The following is a 25,301-nucleotide window of genomic DNA, read 5'->3' as shown; positions in this document are numbered from 1 at the left end:
TTAAGCAGTAAAGTACAAATTCAGGTACTTTATTCCTAAATTGTAAAACCTTATTTTAGCTCTCGAAAATATAAATCAAAAGAAAAATAATTACCAAAAGGCAAGACAAAGTTCACCCAACTCATAAATTCTGTGACAAGAAGCAGCACATCTGCCGCTGTAACAGTGTTAAATCAATCAATAAATTAGGTTTTGTCAACTTGTTTTCCCCAAAATGCAGCTCTTAATATTCTTAATTGTGGAGGAAATGGCAGTGATTCTTTCTGCAATTAAAAAAAAAATACATAAAATATATGTGTGTGTGTGTGTGTGTGTGAGAGAGAGAGAGAGAGAGAGAGAGAGAGATATTTATATATGGATGATACGGTTTTACCATTAGAACTCTTAGGGCAGCCATTCTATTACAAAGTCACAAAGATTCCCAGAAAGCAGACATGAAGAATCATAAGTAGCCTCAAGGACAGTTTATCACTGAAAAAGGTCAGCCTGAGCTGTTACTTCCACTTTTTAACAATCCATATCAAATAACTTGAGTGAGTTAAGTGAAAGGAATACTTAGGATCCTAGTACAAAGCTGCTGTTGCTTGGTCACAAGGGATCTGGGGTTGTTAATTTGTTTGGTCTTCGACTCCCCTCTCCAAGACTGACTCCAAATGCTGTCACTTGGCGATGAGACTATGCCAGAAACCGAAGTTCCTATTTCATAAATAAAGCATCTGAGGTTGTCAGAGGTGACATACCCACTAAATACAGACACAAAAAGAGAGGAAACTAGAAAATTTGTATTCTTTGCCTGTACTGTGAAGAAGCATTTTCTCTAGAAATTATATTGCACAACGTTTAGCTGAAGAATGTGATCATGCGTGAGTCATGTCACCTTTCTGGACCACCATTTACAGAATTAGAGAAATTGACTAGACCATCTCACTTTTTCTTGGTGCTACAATTACTTAACTATTGCATATATACATTTACAGATTCCCATCATGATAATGAAACCCCATGAGAAAGCTGAAGTTCCAACTGGGGTTATAGTAGGGAGTGTAATTGCTGGAATCCTTTTGCTATTAGCTCTGGTTGCGGTCTTATGGAAGGTAAGAAAATTTTCGTATTTAAAAACATTGGGCTCCTAAAGACATCTGTCTTGAATTTCCTTATCAAACAGTAGCCTTAAGTTTTATATAGTACCTCCTCCATCCTAAGAGAAAAGAAAATGCAAATTCATTTGCAAATTCTCCCTTCTGTCCTTGAAAACAATCAGTAAGGATTTTATATCTCCGGTCTTAGGTATGTGTGTGTCTGTGTGTGTGTACACACACATATGTATGTATATATACACATATACATGTACTTTTTTTTTTTTAAGCCTGCCTTACATCCTGACCCCTGAATGTTTTGTTCAGCTGCAAATAAGTAGACCCTGGAAAATTTTAACTTTATGCAATTCAGAATTCAGTTCAACTACCTGGGAATGATTTCCTCTCTGAAAAGCTCTCTCCAGAGCCCAGAGATTCCCAGAGGTGCTCCGGTGGGCAGCCAACCGGGGGAGGGGGAGATGCTGTAACAAAATAGCCCATAGGTGGTAAAATTTTTCTATCATCATCTTACAGCTTGGTTTCTTCAAAAGAAAATATGAAAAAATGTCCAAAAATGCGGATGAGATTGACGAGACCACAGAACTCAACAGCTGAGCTCCCCCCGACTCCGCAGTCTATGGACAGTGTTGCACCCTGGGTTTGCAATTTGCATGAATGGATTCTTTTTTTAAAATCCCAGTGTTTTTTGTGTAATAGGTAAACTAGCCTGATATTTTACGAAAACTGCAGGTCAGTTTGGAAAGAAGAAATTGGGGGGGTGGGGTGGCTAGGAGTATAAAGGGTAAGACTTATTTTATACGCGGGAAAAGTGATCTTTCCACTGGCTGGTCCAGAGTTTACATTGTAACATGTGTTGTGTCAGAAACATGAAATGCTTACCATCATGAAATGTCTTAAAGAAAAATATAACCTTTCTCCGACTGGGGGGGCGAGGTACCCCAACCATTAAAAATGGTTTCTAAACCATAATGACCAAAGTGGAAGGACTTGGTTGGCACAGATACAGAATTAGCTTGGATACTGATGTTGATGGGGGAAAAACAACACAGGTTTTCATCTGCTGCTCATCCAAAGCTGCCACAGAGGTTATTTTAAGTGATAAGTTTCTTAAGAAAGTAGAGTAAGATTCGCTACTGGCCTGCAGCTGCCTTCTCAGTCCCTTGTTTGCCAGGAGGTACTTACCAAAAATGCCTGGATACCTGGTAGGAGCTGAGAGTATGCTTTCTGGAGAAAAAACTTCCATTTAAGTGTGGAGAAGGGTAGTAGTATAGAGGCCAAAGCATAAAACTGTGTCTAAAATCTGTAGTATCACAACATTTACGGTATAATCCTATCTGCTAGAGGCCCAGCCTATGCTCCAGGAAGTAGGAAGTTTTCTTTCTCCTTCAGGATGCCCGGCTGGCTAACCTGACTGGCTGGAAGGGACCTAGTTTGAATTTTGGGGAGAGAAGTAATTTCTTTGCCTTCGGCATCCTTCCATCTTCCATACGAAACCACTTTTCCCACTCCGGGTGTCCCCATCTTCTAGAAGCCCCCCGAGGCATGCCTTCCTCTCCAGTAATCCGGAGCTAACCACGTTCCCTTGGCCCTTGACCAGCTACCCCATTCATTGGGGGCAGCTGCTCTGCACCAGGTATGAGGAAGAAAAATCATCTCACATACTTACATGAATAATCCCCTTAACTCCAGGAAGCTATTTTCACTTATTGGTAAACAGGTTAGAAAAATAAGCCAGAGTAAATTTCTAACTGTTGGAATTTCAAGCAGCATAAAGAAGGTAGTTTAAAAAAAAAAAAAAAAAAAAAACACCTCAAGAATTTGCAAGGAACTACAAGGAGATAATGGCAACCACCTAATTAGCAGGTTTCATCCTCTGTGTTTGTGTGTTGCTGGAGGACTTAAACTTCCAGAAGAATGACTGCCACCTAGGCAAGATTACTCCCTAGCTAGATTAGGTCCCAACCCTTGAGACATTTATTTGGTTCAACAGGGATAAATGCCACTAGTCTGTTTTTTTAACAAGCATCCCAGTCACTGATGTAAATAAACTATCTTGGGGATGCACCACCCATTTCTCCTTCTGCACTTCCTTTTCCATTTCTGAGCCCACACATTCTCCAGGAGGGACTGGGAGAGAGGCAGAGAGACTATTTTATGACAGAAACTGACATAAAAACCTAAAGCTTTAGACAAGTCACTCTGCCTCTTTACACTTCAGTGTCCTCATTAGAAAATGGGAAGCCCAGGTTGTAATTCAGCAGCAATGCTTTTAGCTTTAAAAGTCTATGACCTCAATTTCTTGTAATTACAATCCTCCAAAAACCAGACTTTGAAAACAGGTATACGCCTTGGTGCACCTGGTCCTGACCTCCCTCCTGGCCCAACTCCACAGTGAGCTACCTAAAGCTATCTTCAGTGATTTATCTTCAGTGATTTATTTTTGTATTTGACAAAGCAAAACTAGGGGGCAAAATTAGCCACAAAATGTCAGGGGTTTATGGCAAAAACATGGTATTCTCCAGATGTGCTAGGACCCAGTTCTCATTAACAGCCGTGTGGACTTTGAGTCCAAAACTTCTTTAAAAGAGCAGAGGAGAAACATCACTAACTTGATAGATTATTTAATAAACCATGTAACTACTGGACACATACATGCTAGTTCTTCAGGGTGCTACACAAAGACTTCTAGCAGGTCATTCCTTCCATTTCACTCTGCCCCACTTTTCTCACAGAAGCACTAAACTGAGGTCACATACCCATGGCGAGTTTGAGAGCTTTGGCCAAGCCATGGCTTGGGTAATCTACCTTGTCAGCATTGTCTCCATGAAGTAGCTGGGTTACTCCAAACTAAAAACTTAGCCACTTGTCTCTGTACCGTTTATTACCTTAGGGCAAGGTTTCTCAGCCTGGGTGCTACTGATGCGAGGGGCTGGGTAATCTATTCTTGCAGGAGACAGTCCTGGGTGTTGTAGGACCTTCTGCAGCCCTGGCATCCACCAGACATTGTGACAATCAAAAAATACCTCCAGACATTGGATCACACCTTCTAGGAAGCAGAATCCCCCCCACTGAGAACCCCACTACACCAAGAGCAAGTGGCCTAAATACACAACTTCTGTTATCAGATCAAAACTTGAGGTGGTGGCTCTACTGAGTATTTCTCAAGCACTTTTAAGCAAAGGCGAGTATTTATCCAAGAAATTAAAGAAAAAGAAAAAGCCCATTGCATGAAAAAAAGAGTTATGTATTCCTATTCAGCCCTACTTTTGTTTTAAAAGTATAATATGGGGCTTATAAGTTACCATCTTAAAGTTTCCATTTCATAAATGGTATATAGATTAAGATCTATAGAATGTGATTAAAAACAGTTGCTTCATGCACAGCTCCCACAAGCCATTTATAAAATAGTAGTTTGTGAGGAAGCTGCCTTGAAACTTGAAATTGTACATCATTCATTTTAGGAGCAAAAGGAGAACTCTCAACTGGAAAGAAATTTTTCCTAGCTGGCGCAGTTCTTCTTATAAAACAGAAGTTATTAACTGTGAAAAGAAAACTAAAACCAATTTATCATAATCACACAAGTGATTATACTAAAAGCTATTATAAAAAGTGTAATTTCATAATGTATTTATCTATTCTGATATACAGCTATAAGTTAATATATTAAAAAAATCTCATCAATTAAGACGTTAAACAGAAAGGGGATCCCTCAAACTGAGCACCCTGGCCCATCTTTGCTATTTCAGTTTGCACACAGAAAATATCCCCTTTCATAACTTTGCAGGATTATGCCCTTCATGTACATTAACCATACACATTTTAAACAATTTGAAAGACTAAACATCCAGAGGTAAAAGATAAACATGAGGGTAAAATTTGAAATAAAAATGTTAACTCCATCTTTGAACCTTAAATAATGAAAATATAGCCATATGTAAATATAAAATGATGGTTTCATCTGTACTGGATTTTGGCAGATAAAGTCAAAATAAAAATGTATATACTGCACAGCTATGTTAGAATTGTGTATTTTTTAAAGAGAAGTTGTCTTTGATATTTTCCTTCCTGTAAAGTATGAATCTTTAAGATGTGATAAGTACAGTTTTTTTTATTAACTGGTTTTGCCTTTTTTCTCCCCACCAAAAATATAAAAATGTATGCATGTTCAAATTATATAATTCATTTCTGAGAAATAAAATTGAAAGATCAACATTAGTATGAGAAAAACTCTTTAAGTATGAGAATCAAGAAAAATGTTATTTAACTGTAAACCAATCTTCATACCACATTACTGAATTATAATTAAAATCATTCTGAAAATAAAGTGATCTTACTTTGGACTTTTAATTTTGCGGCTTGTATATTTCACTGTATTTATCTTGCACACCCCCATGGAGTCTTGAATCAGTTCTGAAGCAAAGTAAGCAAAGAGTGAGGCTGTTATCTAATCTCTTAAGTTACTAGCAGTGACCAAAGGATGTTCTGTAAGAACCTTTAAACTACCTTCATGGTTTAGGGACTAGGTGTAAAACTTTGCCTCTAAACGTGTGTCCACAGATAGGCAGCGTTGCATCACCAGAGCCTGTTACAAAATGCGTATCTCTGGTGCCATCCAGAACTACCGAATGCCAGTGGGAAGTTTAACAAGATCCCGAGATGACTCCCATTATGTTACACACTAAAGTTTGAGAGAAGTCCTGCTCTGAAGTACAACTTCTCTCTTGAAATAAAATGTGTGCTTGGAATAGAGAGGGAAAAAAAGGTTGGGCAAACTGTTGCAACTTGCCAAAGGAGTCATGTGAAGGTTTCTTTTGTTTGTTGTTGTTGTTTAGGTTTGAGTAAGCAGGAGGGTTTAATTATTTTAAGGATTAAATATGCTGAAGTTATGACGTGTTAAGAAAGATACAGAGCAAGCTTACCAACTGGCCCTCACTGCACAGATGGCACATGAATGCAAAGCTTGGGTGGCACGTGCTTCCATCTACATCGATGCACAAATGTCTCCCATCCCAGATCGGGTGATCTGTCAAATGCCTTCCTTAACTCTGCCCATCTCAGCTCTGCTGAGCCAAGCTGTCAGGGCCGCTTACCGGGGAACCACCACCCGTGAGTGGGTATGCATCGTACATTAAAATATAACTATGAAGAAAAAGAACATTAGTTTTATCACAGAACAGATCTAAATATTAAGGCTACCAATTTGTCCCAAATTGGAAAATTGTATATTTACTCATTTTTTTTAAAGTAATTCCTTTTACTTACTCTATGTCACTTTTTAAAAACTATAAACAGCATTTTAAAAAATTCCATCCTCATCCTATCATAATCCCTCAATATTTTAAACTCAGGTACCTATTAAAAGTCAGTCATCAGGTACCTATTAAAAGCTGTCATCTAAGAACCACTCCTAACTTAAAAGGCTAAGTTGAAATTGCGGTTCTATGCAAAAGAAAAGGAACAGACTATAAACATCGGACTCAAGCTGCTCTTACTGCAGCACTGGCTCTACTGCCCTCTGGCGGGTCAGCTACTAACTGCATCACAGACCACTCCCACCTTCAGAGACCTCTCACAACCTCCGTGCAGAGCGTGAAGGGACTATGCTGGATGTCACAGTATGGGAGCAGGGGAGGAGGGGAAACCCACTCATGCATTCAGCCAGACACCCTCACACAACTCTAAGTGCGACAGCTACACATATGTCCAGTGTGTTTAATCTGGGGCATAATACTTAACACCAACAGCACTTCTCAGTGCATGGGAGGGCTCAGGAATTTGACAGGACTCCCTGACCTCAACAAGTCTAGGGTCTAGTGATGGAGAAAACCACGAGATATAGTCCATCAGGTAGCACTGAGGGCCATAAGATGGAAGGGAGAGTAAAGGAACAGGACTCTAGTTTGAAATAGGATAGTCAGAGAAGGTTCTCTGAGGAGGTAATATGTAACCAGGGATTGAAATAAAATGAGGAAGCAGACTGTGGGAATACCTGGAGGAAGAGCATTCTAGAAAAAGGAACAAGTAAGGGCCCTGCAACAAAATAAGCCACAGCAAAAGTGGGGGCAGGGCGGGGGTGGGGCGAGTGAGGGGCAGGCAGGTGTCCAATCACAGACTATAGGCCACAGTGAGGGCTGTGGGGTTCTAGAACGGGATTGGCTCTCAGGAGCTTCTGAGGGACTGACTCCGTGGGAGGCAGAAGAATGGCAGCAGGGGACTGTCAGGGGACTGTCAGCAGGCCACAGCAGCAGTCCAAGAGAAATGGAGAGCTGGCATGGTTGACAGATGTAGCAGTGGAAAACACAGGAACAGCTGGAGTCAGACATTCAGGAACTCTTTTTCAAATTCTCCAGTAGGTTCATTCTGGGATTGAAGATCAAGACTCAAAGTACTGGCTTCTTGACCACTATTTCTCAAAACAAACTGAAATATATTGTGACTCTAATATCATAACCAAAGGACAAAGCCATCCATAAAATCACAAAATACTTCACTCACTGACCATCTACTATTACTGCCAAAGAAAACAAAATCCTTTTCTTTTTAGTTCTCATTGAAAAATACTAAAACATAAGTAAACTGAACTTCCTACTTCATGGAACAGTATGTCTACCACAGGCATCTTTCCTCACCTTTCAATGACTCTCCACCTTTTCTCTAAAGCCTTTCCTCTATCTCTGGTTCCTCCTAAACCCTCATCCTGAACACCCACTTATTTTTTGTCTCCCTTTTGTCACATGTTACTGGTATGACATGAGAGTCTGTACTTCATTAAACTGTCTTAGCTTCTGGAGAAAAAAATAAAAATGTGTTTAAAGACAGAGGTTTACCAAATTTAATTTTAGTACTCTTAAAAAAAATGTGTGACTTAATCACCAGTTGCCCAAAAGCATTCTTTGTTTTTTTTCCAGGATGATGATGATTCTTCATACATTTCCTGAAAAAAAGAACCACAACAGATATACAAAACAGAGTGGCTTAATAAATTCAACTACATCTGAATAATTCAGGGAAATAAATATTACATCTATTTAAATCTGCTACTCTTCTAACAATCCAACAAACATTCACATAAGGCACTAAGTGTAGAAAAATGAATAAACATGTTCCCTACATTTAAGGACTCCCAATCCAGTGGGTGTCCTAACACAAGTCCTTACACAACAATACACAAGAAAACCTAACAAGACAAGGTGCAACCACAAAATGGAATAAACAATTCCATTTGGGGCCACGTCAGGAGACCACCTGAGCAGATCATGCAGGGAAAATGAAAGATGGTTGGTTTTAAACATTTTTTTTTTTCTTTCCAAACATATCTACTACTTCAACATTTCTAAAGTTTTTCTGTAGGCAAAAGGGGTATTTGCATTAGGGGTGAAATTAAGTGACCACCCACGTTAGTTTCTAAGTAGATTGGGCTGCACTTTATTGACAACTGTGAGTGTGTGCCCCACCTACCTGCCTACCTGTTGCCTAGATCACCGATGACATCAAAGCACAGGTGGGACTAGAACCCCACAAGAATTTAGGTACTTCTTGGAAGGGAGTGGAACAAGAATGTAACACTATTCTCACTCTCCTGCCAAATTCTATTCCTAAGGGACAGAAATCCAAATCTGACTTTCCTCTGAATACCTGTATACCCTTCTCACCCTCCACAGACAGAAAAGCAAATAGAAAGCTCAGCTAGTCCTCAAAGTAAGGTATAAAAGGACAGGATGCCCCAACTCCTGCCCACTCTCTTATTCTGGAGGCCTACCCTCTCATTTACCTTCTATCAGCGGGCTGTCCCTTCCTCCTCCCTTTTAAAGAAAACTCTCTCTGCCACCCAGGCTCACAATTCAGTGTAGAATGCTCTTCCTACCTCACTCTATTCAGGAAACAAGCTCAGGTAGTCCATCAAAATTGTGGCGGCTTTGCTATGAACAAAGCTATCTGAGCTTCACTAGCATCCCCTTATAAGAACGGGTTTCAGTTTTTATTCAGAAAATATGGTACTGAATTTCATAGGCCCTGTGTCAGAGACCCACTTGCTCATCTCCACAACTATCTGAGATGGTAGGCTCCTAGGAAAGACTCACCCTCTGGTCCTCTGGTCTGTCTTTCTGATCTGAGCAGTTAATTCATTCCTCAGCTTTGCTACCAGCCAAAATGCTGCAGGCATTTCTAGACTCTTAACTGCAATTACAAGTTTGAGAATTCAGAATAATCCCACTGTTGTTACTACACCAGGGAAGAAATTAGGGACTTGGGTCTTTTCATCCCTTCAGAATGTCTTTTTTGACCAGACGTTTACTCTTCTTGATTGGTTTGATATGTTGACATAAAATGAGCTAGAATTTCCTAACTCTATTTTAAAAATCTACTCACTATGCATTTTCTCCAAAGAGGCAATACCCCACCCTTTCATTTTCCTTAAAAAGAAATTCTAGAGTTCTTTGCTCTTTTGCCTTCAAAAATCTATTTTAGCTATTGCCTAAATAGCCATGCATTATTCCCACTCTCCAAAAGAAATCCAAGGGAATTCTAATCCAAAGAAAATGAATTCATATACGAACCAATGGAGCAGTCCCAACTAGGAATTCTAGCTGTTACCATCTACTGAGGCCTAATCTGAGCCATGCATTCTTTGGGGCATGTCCTTTTCATGTTTAACAAACTTTCAGAAGGAAACACTACATAAACACCCTAGTTCACAGATAAAGAACGCATGACTCTAAAGAGCCAGGGAAGACCCATGAATAGAGGCTCTTTATGACATCTCATTAGCTTTTTAAAAATCTGTAAGAAAAATCATGTCCAAATGGCAAAAATAGATATTTTCTTACCTTTTTCCATATGGGCACCTTGGCTTTTAAAGTATCGATGGCATAGCTCACAGCTTGGAGGGATTCAGCCCTATGGGCTGAGGACACAGCGATGATAATGCTTGCTTCTGACACTGGAACTGAGCTTTGACAAAATGAAAGAAAAAAAATGCCATTTCTTCTGAATCTAGTTAAAGAAGCTACTAAACAGATGGAAAAAAAATTCCAGTAAAGCATTCTTACAACTAAACATCCAGTTCTGTTTTACATAAACCTCCACATTAGTTAAAAAAACAGTAATTGATCCCAACTGCATTCAGCAGAGGGGATGCTGAGACTGGGCTAATTTGTTAGTATCGATCCATTAAACCTGTCTGAAGGGCACTGAGAAAAAGACCTTTCACTGTTTCTGGTTTGGATAAGGTACAGTGCCAGGTAATGCCTAGAGACACAAACTTACTGCATGAGTATAATGTAGAGTTTAAAATATTAAACAGAAATAAATACAGAATGGATAAAATTATTAATAAAATTATAATTGTTAATAATAAAATAACAACTAATGGAATATCACAGAATGGAGTCCCTATTGCTAGGTTCTATTTAAAGCGTGGAACTCCACTCTTCTAAGTGGTATGAAAAGGCAAACTAATTTAGTGACCTTCAAAGGCATTTACATAAAAAAAAAAATCTATTAACAGACTTGTCATACAAACTGAGTGCAAACTATGAAACAATTCTTAAAAGGCCTTAAGGACTTTAGCACACATTAGCACAGGCCATCTGTGCTGGGCCTTCCAGTTTTGGCACATTTGGACTTTGTTATGGCATCAGCCACTCTCCAAATGTTACAATGTAACACCCAGAGTGTCTCCACTCTGTCTGCCAGAATCATACACAAACCTTCCTCTCATGGTAACACAGGATTCCTATGGAAGATTCCAGAATCAGAATTGGTACAAAGATGGAAAACAACTGCAATTAACTTCTAAATTGCTAAAGGAAATCATACCCAAGTCTATGAAACACTGCTATGTGTCTGACTGGCCATTTCTGCCTAATGTCGCTACAGATCTTTCGGATTTCATTTTCTGCCATTGGGAGATATGCTTCATATTCTAAGCTAATGACTTTTTTCCCTTCAAAGTTATTTCTTGTAGTCCCTAAAAGAAAAAAGAAAAAAAAAGAATAATATTAAAATAAGGTTTTTCCTTACAAGAGAAATAACACATTAATAGAAAAGAGGATTATCTTTTAGTAGACAGGCAGCATATACCAATTTGTCTAAAAAATGCTTTCAAATTTTCTAAAAACAAGGACTTGGTTAGAAAAACAAAAAATAGAGACGTCTGGATGTTAAGTCTGCCTTCAGCTCAGATCATGATCCTTGGGTCTTGAGACTGAGTCCCACATTGGGCTCTCTGCTCAGTGGTGAGCCTGCTTCTCCCTCCCCACTCTGCCTACCACTCCCCTTGCTTGTGAGCTCTGTCAAATAAATAAATAAAATCTTTGGGGGAAAAAAAAAAGAAAAAAGAATTATCAAAAAGATAAATAAAATGACACTGACGAGGCAAGCATGACTAAAAATACTTATAGGACAAACCAAGATGGGAAACATGTTTCAAGGATTATCATGAAGTTAGTATCATCACCATTTTTTCCCCCTCAATATTTGGAAAATACAGAATTCTCCCTATTAATAATGACTTTTATCCTACTCCTTTAATGCCTTTAACATAGGTTAATCTGAAAATTACTAAAACAAAAGAAGAACCAAAAAAATTTCTACCCACCTCCATGGCTCATCTTGGCTTACGGCTCTCAGGACCTTAAAATCCTCTATTAACCCTGAACATGGGAAACACTTGCTAATTTCTCATCTTACGCAGCCTAACAAAACCTGTGAAAATGACAACTCACCTACAAAGAGGGATACTGCACCACAGAGTGGAGAAATCACCAACTGTGAGACTTCATCTATGGACAGCTTCTCAGAAGTGAATTTTATTATATCTTTAGAGTTCTCTTCAACTTCATTCAGATCTTCCCTAGAAGAGAGTAATAAACCTTAACATGGGTACGAGAGGCAAAACACCCAACCTACAGTTTTTCAACAAATATTTTTCATATGCTAGATGTGATAGAATGATAAAAATAAGGTGTAAAATTTCAGCAAAACTCAGCATGTTTATAAATGTCCCTAATCAATCAAGCAGGACATAAAAAGGAATTTACCAATAACATGATCACTTAAAATGTAATCTATCTCATATGCCACTGTATTCCAAATTCTGGAATTGCTGCTCTTATCTTCCATCATGGTATAGGTCAGACATCGACACCTCCATCCACACGCATGTTACCTCTAACCACTATATGTCCGTGCACCACACCTAAGCTGCCTTTTTCTTTATCCAAACAGAAGACAGGAAGAACAGAAGCAATGCTGAATCCACAGGAACTGGGCTCATTTCATAACCAGAAATAATCCAATTAAGTAACTGAGGAAATAAGGAAATGAACTGCGTGCCTATCACCAGATGTCGTACAAAGCCCTCTGCCACTCACTTCTCATTTCATTCATCAAGCATCTATTACATACTCACTAAGAGACCAACCTCGTGCATTAGACAAGGACCAGGGAACAAAAAACCCGGCTCCTGCCCTCGAGGAACCTACACAGGAATGGAGAAACAAAGCAATAAAGAAAAATTATATATGGGAGTAACACAAAAATAAACAGGGTTCTGAGACAGAGCATGGGTGCTGGGGAAGTGTGGCTGTGTAAGAGCATCAGGGTTTTCTCAAGAGGCAGGATTTAGAAGTGAAACCTGCAACATAAGCAAGCAGTCTTGGAAAGAAACAAGGGAACAGACCCCCAGGTGGAGACTGGAAGGAATGGCAAACGCAAAGCCTCTAGAACAAGACAGACCAGGGTGTTCTCCAGAACCTAAGGGGAGGCCGGAACCCAGGGTTCAAAGGAGGGAACAGAGGGACTGAGAATGGGCATGCAAGTCAGACTTTGCAGGAGGAGTTGTCTGGATAGAATCATAAATCCTGAGGGATTTTATTTACATTGGGAAAGAAGGCTCAGAGGAGTTAAGGACTCATTCAAGGTGATTCCAATCAGGGAATCTCACTAAATCCAACACTCTTTTCCCTATTCTTCCAGCTACTGAAAAGAAAAGCACAAATAATCACATTCCACTGGATTCTAGGATGTTTCAACCTTCCGTACATGCCACCTGAGATTGTTAGAAGAACTTACAGGTAACCCAAACATGGTCTATGCTCTGTGAACTTGGAACCATTCCAAATTCCTACAACTTGATTCCATAAAGACATGGCTTCTAAAACCACATGATACAAACCCAAACACCTTCAAATGATACATAATGTTGTTTAAGTAATCTTCCTAATCTTTCCAAAGAACACCTTTAATCCTCTCTCTCTCACACACACACACAGAAACACCTTAACGCAGCACACTAGTTTCTGAATAAATTCCAAACACAAAAAAATTGGCATTTTTTCTAAAATTATGGTGACCAGTTTCCCAGTGAAACTGAGACACATATCTAACACATATCTAACAAAAAATTCTATTACTTCCAAATAGTAGAACTAAGAAAGATCCAGTCTTTATTAGTATGATGGGCAATTTGCTTTGCAATATATATTCTTCACTTTTGGGGGCACTGCCCTCCAGCAGAGTGGAGAAAAAAAAGAGGTGAAAAAAATAAACTAGCATCCTTAGTATGTTCCTTTGCTTAATGAAACCAAGGTTTTACCACTGGGTATTATATTTACTGTTGACTTTGGAGAAAAGCCCATATCACAGTAAGAAAGTTTTCCTTCATTCCTAACATACGAAAAATTTTTAATTAGGGATGATCTTTCATTTCTACATTATTTGCTCTTCAGTTGACAATAAATTAAGTCTCATTCTGTCTCTCCAGACTATACTAAAAGATATTATTATGCATCATCCTACTTAAAGACTGTGTTGTTTGGGAAGATGCATTGGGTCCTAGGGCCACCTGCAACACAGCTATCGTAATAAAGCTGTTTCTTTACACCTGGAAAATGATAAGCTTTCTTGTTAGGCACAGTGATCTTTTTACTTCCTGACTATGCAATTTTTTGACATTCCTCTGTACCAAGGAGAGCTATTACCCTGTATTAATAAACGAATTTGTGAAAAAGTACAGAGAATCCAATAACCTGAATTCAAATGTTGGCTCCACCACTTACTAGCTATGTGATCATAGACAAGTTTTTAACTTCTCTGAATTTCAGTTTTCCTTCCCGCACAATAGGAATATTAATACTCCAGCATCCAGCACTATGCCTGACACATAATAAAATTTCAATAAACCATTTTAAGTGGAGAGAATGAACATGTCAAACTGACATAAAATTAAACTGCTTACAAGAGAACAGATGTAGAGATGATACAAAGACACATATAAGTCCGTCTATGTCAACTATTACAGCAGCAACTCTACTGGTGCAGACAGATTTACAAGTATAAGTATATACTTAAAGCAAATCTTATACAAGTTATCATCTATGTAATCCTCTTCCACAAAACTGGTTAAGAAAAACATGTCGCACACACCCAAGTGGCTCACAAGCACTACCCTCCACTAATGGGGGGGATGATGGCAATTTCGTCTCCTGATTGAAGCTGGAGGAGTTGATCTCCAAGCTCGACATATTCTTGACGGACAGCAAATATCACCTGATTCCTGACATCAGCCAATCTGAAGGGAAAAAAGTATAATTAGAAGTATCAGTGTTGTAGTAGACCTCCAATCTCCTCAGCTGCAACTAAAAATACCACATTAAATATTACTTCATGAAGCACCACCTGCAAAGTTACTAATTAAACCAATTCATATTCTGCGGAGAAAGTACATATCCCTTGAAGAACATACTTATTCACCACAATGAACACAGTAAACTGCTAACAACTCTTTAATGAGTGTTGTCTCAGGGATTTAAACAATCATCTCCCCCCTCTCAAAAAAAAGAAAAAAAAAAAAAGAAGACTACACAACATTTAAGACCAAGTGTCTCCCAACAGGTATAAGGCTAAAGATAAAGCATGACAGAGGCTCCACCTCATTTCATTGATTATCAAGGCACTTTGGCACTTTAAGAGCGGCTTAAAGGGGCACCTGGGTGGCTTGGCCAGTTAAGCACCCAACTTTTGATTTCTACTCAGGTCCTGTTCTTGGGGTCGTGAGATCAAGCTTGGAACTCCTTCAAATAAGCCATATTCATACTTTGTTGCAGAAAGGACTTGAGGTAGGAGTAAGAGCAGTAAATTAGATTTTCAAGAACCAGAAAAAAAATCAAATATGAAAACTCAATTCAGCAGCAGCTAAGATTTCTGAGCTTTCACTTTTCTTTTTATCTTAGAAATTTCTACTTTGAGTTCTCTAAAGAAAGGAAAAGACAAAAAATATAAAACACAAGTTTTTGACTGAATTTGTAACAATTCTATTTAATGTTATTAAATGCAGAACCCACATTTTCAGTATTTCATAAATTATAAAAGCAAGTATATTCATGGCCCTTTGGCAGTATTCCAGTTCATTATACTTTTTTTTTTTTAGTAAAATATCTTTAGCTTTAAGAAATCATGCATTTTTAGATACTAGAATTTATTAGTAATTGCAAAAAAAATACACGTACTGACTTTTTTGACATTAAGCACGGATAAAAATTAGTGTTTTTCTCTAATTATTTACATATTTTTCAATGTTAAAAAGTATTAATCATATGTATTCTACAAAGGTTTAACTACCCAGGATGTCGGGCTTCTATCTCATTCCACAGCTGCAACGCTCTTATTTCTTGTGGCACAGAAATGGTCTCTGAGCGAATTCCTGTTATCTCAGCACTTTTGGCAAAATACAACACTTCAACCTGCAAAGGAGAAGAAATGCCTTTAACGTAACAGTAATAGACCTTTTCTGTCTCGGTGGGCTTGCTTTCTTTCCAATTATTTTAACCAAAGACAAATTTTATGAGTTAGAGATAATTAAATCACCCCCCAAAAAGTTAGTATAATTACAAGTTAATTACAAGTTATTCATGAGGTTAAGTCGTTCTTCATTTGACATAAATTACAGCACCTTTTATAAACACTTAAGCAGTAAACTGATGTCTCAGTCAAGAGATAAATTACACAAATAAAGTAAAAAACTAGAAAACTGAGACACGTCTCTCACGGTTGTCATATGACCCTTGATTCAGTCCACATTACATCGAACCTAGCTGCCAAGGATTAAGTTATGCAACATACCCTCACGTTTGTAAAGGCTGGTGGGTTTGACACACAGGTTAAACTGGTATTTCCTAGGACAAACCTATACCGTCAGCCTGGTATCTAAGAAATCTGGCCAATTAAATAACCCACCTGTCCCAGTGTGCAAATTATTCTCTACGAAATAATCACAGGTTTGCAAATAATCGAGGGTTTGCAAATGCATATAGGAAGCACCTTTTTCCACAAGAACTCTCAGTTAAATGCATGAACTTGAAAACTGTCTTTGCCAAAGCGAATAATCATGGAAGCAAGGGGGCGACGTCGCGGGTGCCTTTAGAAACCTTTGACGCCGTCACCCCGGAGACCAGGGGTTAGCGGAGAGGACCTGACCTTGGTTCCGGCAGCAGAAGTGAAAGCGTCCGCAGCCCGGAGGGGCAACACCAGTGGTAGTGGGCGCAGCACCGGGAGTAAGACTCGGTCCCACTAAGGTGGCAACAATGAGGATCCGGCTGAGCAGGGCCGGACCGGTGGAGGGAGGAAGAAAAGGGGTCAGATGCACCTGTGAGGGCGCCCCACCCTTACCTGACATTGCACCACCATCCCGTCCAGTCCCCGCCGAGGAAGCGGAGCAGGTCGACTGAGAGCGCAGGCGCAGTCTTACGGCTCTTTCCGCCCACACGGGGCCTGCGCAAAGCTAGCTCCGCCCCGCCGCTCCGCCCCGCCGCTCGCCCGGCCGAGTTCCAGCTGCAGACGACTCCGTGTAAAGCTCAATTTTCACTTGCTGCTGGTGGCGGTGGTGAGCTTCAGCTACAGGTATCACGAAATGCAGGAAGGGCTGGCCGTTCATGCCTGTCTTCTTAGATGAGAAGCCGAGGTGTGGGAGAGCAGACGCCGGTCTTTACTGGACAGTTGTCACCTGCGTCACCGAAGTTCGGCTTTCCCACTTGTAGGCTTGTCTTTGACATTTCTTATTACCCCGACATCCGGCTTATGATTAATGTCCGTAAAAGGCAGAGCATTCAGTTTATCATAGTATTCGAATTGTGTCAGATTTACACTTTCCCGGTTTAGTAGCTGCTCAGTAATTAGTCCAGTAGCTATCTATCCATTCAACATTTCCAACTTTCCATCAGCAAGAACTCTGTTTTGAATTGCTTACACAGTCTTGTGGATATAAGCTAGGCGCCGGTCCCCTTGGAATTCACAGGGCTGGATGTAAGACAGCCATAAACCATTAATGGTAAGTCAGTGTAACAAATGCAATACTGGAGGTACATGTTACACTTCATGGGGGTTGTAAGGAGAAGGGGCTGGTCACCTGAGGAGTACAGGAAGGCTTCACAGAGGCTTGAGCTAAGTCTGCTAGAATAAGTAGCAGCAATGTTAGAGTGAGGGTAGGGATGAGGGAATTTCGCTAAGGTGTGCCAAGCCAGAGGGATATAAAGCAGCATTATGAGGTCACAGAAGGGCAAATAGTTGGCAAGGTGCACATGACCCTCCAAGAAGTATTGGAAATGAGGCTAGATACCAGGTGGTAGCCCATGGGAGGAAAAAATGACAAGAACTGACTAACAGCAACATATATGCCTATAGAGTTGTTAAACATCAAGGATAAAGAATTACATTCACAAAAATAGGAAAACAGGGTAATGATGACAATACCTTAGACTTCTCCCTGAGATCTAATGCCAGAAGATGGTGCCAGTATCTAAAAGAGGCTAAGAACAAAAGCATGACCTAAAATGTTATGTACAGCTGAATGGGTGTTGCAAAAGGGCAAAGCCTAATACTCCTAAATCTGCAAAACCTCAAAAAAGAAAATATCCAAGAGCCCTTCTTATAAATTCTCCTCTGACAAAAATCCAATCAAGAGAGCAATTATAAACCAATAAAAGCAGCAATGTCCACAATACCCAAACTATGGAAAGAACCTAGATGTCCATCAACAGAGGAATGGATAAAGAAGATGTGGTGTATATATATACAATGGCATACTATGCAGCCATCAAAAGAAATGAAATCTTGCCATTTGCAATGATGTGGATGGAACTAGAGGGTATTATGTTAAGCGAAATAAGTCAATCAGAGAAAGACAATTATCATATGATCTCCCTGATATGAGGAATTTGAGAGGCAAAGTGGGGGGTTTGGGGGGTAGGGAAGGAAAAAATGAAACAAGATGAGATTGGGAGGGAGAAAAACTATAAGAGACTCTTAATCTCACAAAACAAAATGAGGGTTGCCGGGGAAAGGGGGGTAGGGAGAGGGTGGTTGTGTTATGGACATTGGGGAGCATATGTGCTATGGTGAATGCTGGGAAGTGTGTAAGCCTGATGATTCACAGACCTGTACCCTTGGGGCTAATAATACATTATATGTTAATTTTTTAATTATAAAAAATAAAACTAATGATGTACTGTAAGTTGGCTAATAGAATTTAAATAAACAAAATGTTTTTAAAAACAGTAATAAAGAAGTTAATGGCAAAACAAAGCAATTGAACATGATTTTAATCCACTTAAATTTTTATAAAACAAAGATATCAGAGCACCTGGATGTCTCAGTCAGTTAAGCATTTGCCTTTGGCTCAGGTCATGATCTCAGAGTCGTGGGACCGAGTCCTGCTGAGCAGGGAGCCTATTTCCTCACTCTCTTCCCTGCTCTGTTCTCTCTCAAATAAATAAATAAAATCTTAAAAAATATATAAATTTAGGATTATGGTTATGGAATAAAATGTAAATAACATTGAAATAATTAAAAAGTTATAGAAACTGCCCCCAAATTGGAACATGTAGTTACAAAATACAATTCAAAACTCTTATTATTCATAATCTTGTTTCTTAATTTTAGAAATATCCTTTAGGGGCAGCTATATCTTGTGAATAAATAATAACCTGCTCATTTTTAATTCCCTACTTTGTTGTTAAATTCAAGTAAAAATAAAAATCGAAAAAAGAAAAATAGTACAAAGTATACTTGCATTTAAAAATTGTATCTATGTAATTTTAATGGCCAGAGAAAAGGGACTGAATAACATTCACCAAAGGATGATAGTTACTGTATCTGGGTAATGGAATTATGGATGGTTTAAAAAATACTTTTCCCTTCTTCTTTGAAAGTTTCTGTGTTGCTTGATTTTGGAAGTAATTTTCTTATTCTATAAATATTTATTGAGTGCTCATTGTTATTTAAGCACCAGGGACACATCTGTGAACTTAAAAGTAAGATTCTTGCCTCATAGGGCTTACATTCTAGTTAGGAAGACACTATATGTAAATATATATATATATATATATATATATATATATATATATATATATTTAAAATTAAAATTTAAAATTTAAAATTAAAATAAGGACAGTTAGTGATGAATGCTTAGAAGGAAATGAGTAGGGAAGTAGCAGGATGCAGGTTTGTTAGGATGGGGGAGGGGTGGGAATGAACATTGCCTGACCTAAGATGACATGTGAAGGATGAGAGAGAAGCCACCCTTGTGCAGTGCTGGGGGAAGAGGCAAACCTGGTAGGAAAGACTCCATATGTTTGAAGGATAAAAGAGGCCAGTGTGGCTGAAATGTAAAAACACGTAAAAACAACAACAAAAAACAAAACAAAAAAAAAAAAAGGAGAGAGAGAGAGCACGCGCACAATAGAGCAAGGCTGGTGAGATGATTTTGGAAAGAATAAAAGGAACTTGGATGTATAGATTCTGGGGGGTCCTGAAAGCCAGTGTGGCTTTTTACTTTCAGTGGAAAGCCACATACAAAGACACACACACACACACACACACACACACACACACACTTTTAAAGATATGATTCTGTATCAGCTCTGAGCCATTTTGAGGAGTCTGAGGACAAATAAGTCTAAAAAGAAAGCCAATGAAGACTTATCCATGGATTTTTTTAATTATGTGAGATAATAAATTCCTTATTTTTCCTAAATATTTTCTGCCATAATTTTCAGCTATTAAATAGTATCTAGTCCTAGGTATCTGGTCATATATTTTTCCCCATTATCAGGAATTCTTCATGAAATGCTACTTACTTCAGTGACTTCAGACAAGTTGAAGAGTATACTCATGTACTAAGTTAAAAAATAGAAGGAAGAGGGGTGCCTGGGTGGCTCAGTGGGTTGAGCGTCTAGTCATCTAGTGATTTTGGGGTCCTGGGATTGAGTCCTGTATGGGGCTCCCTGCGCAGTGAGGAATCTACTTCTCACCTTGCCCCTACCTCTGCTCATGCTCTCTCTCACTCTCTCGCTCTCAAATGAGTGTAATCTTTAAAATAAAATAAAATAAAATAAAATGCTGTGATTCTGAAAGGCTTTTTAAAAAATAGAAGGAATAGATTTTCAAGTCACAGCCCATATGCAGGGTCTTATTAAATGTACCTGGACTTGTGGAAAGTGAAAATATCTCTGAGGAAATTTCAACTGTGTGGTGTGAGATCTGTAAACACTTGACTAATATCTTTAATATATTTTTGATGGTATTTGAACTTCTCATTTTAAAAATGGATGAGGCAATAGTTATTTTTTGAAAGACTAGTTCAACATAAACTCATCTCTAATTACTTGTTTTAACAGGTTACCCAACTAATAAACAGCTTACCAGAGTAAGTGTACAAACTACTGTTGAAGCAGTTTTGCAATTGAATGAAGTTATTTAACAAAAAAAGTTAAAAACAAAAAACGGATTCTTCTTGTGTAATTTTATTGATTGGTCATTTTCAATGAAAACATAAAAACTGTATACACTATATACATTAGTTTATTCAAAGAAATGAAAGTCAAAAGAAATATGCCTCCTTGTGCCTAGCTATTCCCCTTGCAAACCTTCACCTTGTTAAGTGGAAAGTAAATACAAAAAAGTTTTTTGCAAATGGTCAGCTTTTCACTGATGGCATTCTAAAGCCAATATACAATCTTCCAGTTTTAGATGGCAGAGGAAAACCAGGTTTCATAATCTAATATATGCACAACAAATAAGTTAAAGAAAAAAAATCAAAAAAATACACCACAAAGGGGTTGTTAGCCAAGGGAAAAAACAAAGGCTCTTTCAAGGAGCATGCTGTGGGCTCTAGAAAGCACCTATTATTGACTTTCTTAGTACTCTTGCAGAGGGAAAACTGAGGAAAACAAAAACCTGAAAAATATTACCAAAGGAGAGTTGGTGACACAGAAATCTTTATAAAAATAGGAAACCCATCCCTTCAGACATAAAAAACTCATTTGAGGTAGTTGCAGGAGCAGTCTGAAGCTGAGCCCAGTATCCTTAGGGACAGCCCAGGAAAAGTTCTCCTTGTCCTAAAGGTGCTCAAGAAGGGAGTCAACCCCACCTATCACATACCTGTCACCAATTTTAAAGTAGAAACAACTGATGCCTGAATACAAAGTGAAACCTCTTGTATTACTGCCTCTCTTTAGAAATGGCAAAAGTTCAAGATGCCCAAATCCAACTAGAAATTGAGGAGGATCTGAAGCCCAAGTTTATCCATGGATGTAAAGAGATATCCCAGACATTATGAAGTTAACCCAGATGAAGAACTTTAATAAAGGTGCAAGAGAGAACAGAGCCTACTTTGGCCAACAGAAGCTGCACACAGGCCTAACAGAAAAATCTCTTCCAATACTTTCCTCAGCCCACCCCATGCCCTCAGGCTATAGATGCTTCCTTCTCTGTACCTCAGGGGTCAGCAAACCTCTTCTGTAAAGTGCCAGACAGTAAATATTTAAACATCCCAAGTCACGTGATCTCTGTCACAGCTCCCCAGCTCTGCTATGGCACAGTGAAAGCAGCCAGTGACACTATGTACATGAAGAAGTGTGTCTCTGTTTCAATATAATTATTTACAAAACTAAGAGATGGGCCAATTTGCAGTAACACACCGTATTTGCTGACCTTTGCAGTGTCACTCATAAAATGAGGGAAAAGAATGGAAGTGGAGGAAAGGGGATTTAGCCACATTGTAATCAGCATAAATACGTTTAGACAAATTACTCCGTGTTAAGTATCAGTAACTTGAGAGGCAGAAAACAAAGTATAAAAAACCAGGGAAAATATATTTCAGCAAAAATTGATTAAAACTAATATGAAAAATATAGTATGCAAATGATAGATGAAAAAATATCTTATAGTAGAAAGCAAGCCTCCTGCACCTTCCCCCCAGAATACTTTATGAAAGAATTTATAAGGACACAAATTTGTATAAGACTTCAAGGATAAGTTAAAAATACAAAATAGAAATAAAGGTTATATGGAAATATCACTAACTATGGACTAACCTATGACTAACTTTGACCAGCACAGAACAAAAAATAAATATATAAGAAGATAAATACAATAAGCAGCAGAGACTCAATTATTAGTATAGAGTAGCACTGCCCAGTAGAACTTTCTGCAATAATTGGAATGATCTATAACTGTGCTAGCCAATAGAGTAGCCACAATGACTACTGAACATTTAAAATGTAGTTACTACAATCAAGGAATTAAAGTTTACATTAAAAGTTTTTAATTAATTTTGATTCAATGGCCACATATGGCCAGTAGCTATTTATGGAAGTATGGGTCTAGAGGAAACTCTGGAGAATTTTACAATGAACACAGAGGAAAAAAGAAATTAAATGGCTCCAGCAAACATAATAAGCATAAAATAGGTATAGGGACCACAGAACATAGAGACAAGCTATGTCGCTGAATGAAAAGTCTAAGCAAATGGAACATGACATGAATTTTAAATCATAATAGAAGATAATCTTCCCAAATGCAGGAGGGCACAGTGTATATTAATAACATTTTAATAAAATTCTGAAACATCACAGTAGACAATAAAAGATTTCCAGTCTTTATTGAATTTTCAGGAAAAAATTTTTTCAGGTATTCAAGAAGATGTTTTTATTAGTTTTTTAAAATTTTTTATAAAATATAATGTTTTATTAGCCCCAGGGTGACAAGTCTGTGAATCACCAAGTTTACACACTTCACAGCACTCACCATAGCATATACCCTCCCCAATGTCCATAACCCCACCACCCTCTCCCGAACCCCCTCCCCCCAGTAACCCTCAGTTTGTTTTATGAGATTAAGAGTCTCTTATGGTTTGCCTCCCTCCTGATCCCATCTTGCTTCATTTATTCTTTTCCTACCCCCCCAAACCCCCCACATTGCATCTCCACTTCCTCACAGCAGGGAGATCATATGATAGTTGTCTTTCTCCAATTGACTTATTTCGCTAAGCATAATACCCTCTAGTTCCATCCACGTCGTCACAAATGGCAAGATTTCATTTCTTTTGATGGCTGCGTAGTATTCCTGTGTGTGTGTGTGTGTGTGTGTGTGTGTGTGTGTGTGTACCACCTCTTCTTTATCCACTCATCTGCTGATGGACATCTAGGTTCTTTCCATAGTTTGGCTATAGTGGACATTGCTGCTATAAACATTTGGGTGCATGTGCCCCTTCAGATCGCTACATTTGTATCTTTAGGGTAAATACCCAGTAGTGCAATTGCTGGGTCATAGGGTAGCTCTATTTTCAACTTTTTGAGGAACATCCATGCTGTTTTCCAGAGTGGTTGCACCAGCTTGCATTCCCACCAACAGTGTAGGAGGGTTCCCCTTTCTCCGCATCCTCACCAGCATCTGTCATTCCCTGACTTGTTAATTTTAGCCATTCTGACTGGTGTGAGGTGGTATCTCATTGTGGTTTTGATTTGTATTTCCCTGATGCCAAGTGATGTGGAAGCATTTCTTCATGTATCTGTTGGCCGTCTGGATGTCTTCTTTGCAGAAATGTCTGTTCATGTCCTCTGCCCATTTCTTGATTGGATTATTTGTTCTTTGGTGTTGAGTTTGCTAAGCTTTTTATAGATCTAGGATACTAGCCCTTTATCTGATATGTCATTTGCAAATATCTTCTCCCATGCTGTCAGTTGTTTGCTGTCAGTCTTTTGGTTTTGTTAACTGTTTCCTTTACTGTGCAAAAGCTTTTGATCTTGATGAAATACCAATAGTTCATTTTTGCCCTTGCTTCCTTTGCCTTTGGCAATGTTCCTAGGAAGAAATTGCTGTGGCTGAAGTCAAAGAGGTTGCTGCCTATGTACTCCTCAAGAATTTTGATGGATTCCTTTCTCACATTGAGGTGCTTCATCTATTTTAAGTCTATTTTCATGTGTGGTTTAAGGAAATGGTCCAATTTCATTTTTCTGCATGTGGCTGTCCAATATTCCCAACACCATTTGTTGAAGAGGCTGTCTTTTTTCCAGTGGACATTCTTTCCTGCTTTGTCAAAGATTAGTTGACCATAGAGTTGAGGGTCTATTTCTGGGCTCTGTATTCTGTTCCATTGATCTATGTGTCTGTTTTTGTGCCAGTATCATACTGTCTTGATGATGACAGCTTTGTAATAGAGCTTGAAGTCCGGAATTGTGATGCCACCAACTTTGGCTTTCTTTTTCAATATTCCTTTGGCTATTCGAGGTCTTTTCTGGTTCCATATAAATTTTAGGATTTTTGTTCCATTTCTTTTAAAAAATGGATGGGATTTTAATAGGGATTGCTTTAAATGTGTAGATTGCTTTAGGTAGCATAGATATTTTCACAATATTTGTTCTTCCAACCCATGAGCATGGAACATTTTTCCACTTCTTTGTGTCTTCCTCAATTTCTTTCATGAGTACTTTATAGTTTTCTGAGTATAGATTCTTTGCCTCTTTGCTTAGGTTTATTCCTAGGTATCTTATGGTTTTGGGTGCAATTGTAAATGGGATTGACTCCTTAATTTCTCTTTCTTCTGTCTTGTTGTTGGTGTAGAGAAATGCAACTGATTTCTGTGCATTGATTTTATATTCTGACACTTTACTGAATTCCTGTACAAGTTCTAACAGTTTTGGAGTGGAGTTTTTGGGTTTTCCACATATAGTATCATATCATCTGCCAAGAGTGATAGTTTGACTTCTTCTTTGCCGATTTGGATGCCTTTAATTTCCTTTTGTTGTCTGATTGCTGAGGCTAGGACTTCTAGTACTGTGTTGAATAGCAGTGATGATAATGGACATCCCTGCCATGTTCCTGACCTTAGCGGAAAAGCTTTCAGTTTTTCTCCATTGAGAATGATAT

General features: G+C 38.6%; 2 protein-coding genes and 1 long non-coding RNA gene across 5 annotated transcripts in view; 1 reads left to right on the top strand and 2 right to left on the bottom strand.

Annotated features, from left to right (window-relative positions):
- ITGA2 (integrin subunit alpha 2) overlaps window positions 1-2,818 on the top strand; it is a 107,889-nt gene extending 105,071 nt beyond the window's left edge. For both annotated transcript variants that reach the window (XM_032337426.1, XM_032337427.1), the window contains 2 exons: window positions 978-1,094; window positions 1,611-2,818. In XM_032337426.1, the coding sequence (XP_032193317.1) occupies window positions 978-1,094; window positions 1,611-1,691 (198 nt within the window). In that variant the 3' untranslated portion in view covers window positions 1,692-2,818. The remainder of the gene's footprint in view (window positions 1-977; window positions 1,095-1,610) is intronic.
- LOC116586902 lies at window positions 9-6,449 on the bottom strand. The gene is made up of 2 exons (XR_004284200.1): window positions 6,017-6,449; window positions 9-5,507 (listed from the first exon to the last, which is right to left on the bottom strand). It is a non-coding gene; the product is annotated as an uncharacterized LOC116586902 (long non-coding RNA).
- Window positions 6,450-7,905: 1,456 nt separating this feature from the next.
- Window positions 7,906-15,833, bottom strand: MOCS2 (molybdenum cofactor synthesis 2). Of its 2 annotated transcripts, XR_004284199.1 has the most exons (7): window positions 15,720-15,833; window positions 14,526-14,670; window positions 11,825-11,952; window positions 10,917-11,067; window positions 9,926-10,049; window positions 9,179-9,275; window positions 7,944-8,031 (listed from the first exon to the last, which is right to left on the bottom strand). XR_004284199.1 is itself a non-coding variant. In XM_032337428.1 (6 exons), exons 2-6 carry the CDS (start codon window positions 14,621-14,623, stop codon window positions 7,963-7,965), a joined length of 570 nt encoding a protein of 189 aa, XP_032193319.1. In that variant the 5' UTR covers window positions 14,624-14,670; window positions 15,720-15,833; the 3' UTR covers window positions 7,906-7,962. The 2 variants fall into 2 exon arrangements, 1 of the variants encoding a protein (XP_032193319.1); XM_032337428.1 differs by lacking the exon at window positions 9,179-9,275 and having other exon boundaries at window positions 7,906-8,031.
- Window positions 15,834-25,301: the final 9,468 nt, after the last annotated feature.

The sequence above is a fragment of the Mustela erminea genome, chromosome 3, assembly GCF_009829155.1.
Source record: "Mustela erminea isolate mMusErm1 chromosome 3, mMusErm1.Pri, whole genome shotgun sequence".
Taxonomy (NCBI): domain Eukaryota; kingdom Metazoa; phylum Chordata; class Mammalia; order Carnivora; family Mustelidae; genus Mustela; species Mustela erminea.
Note: the sequence above shows the minus strand (reverse complement) of the source record. Positions and strands in the feature narration are given on the sequence as shown.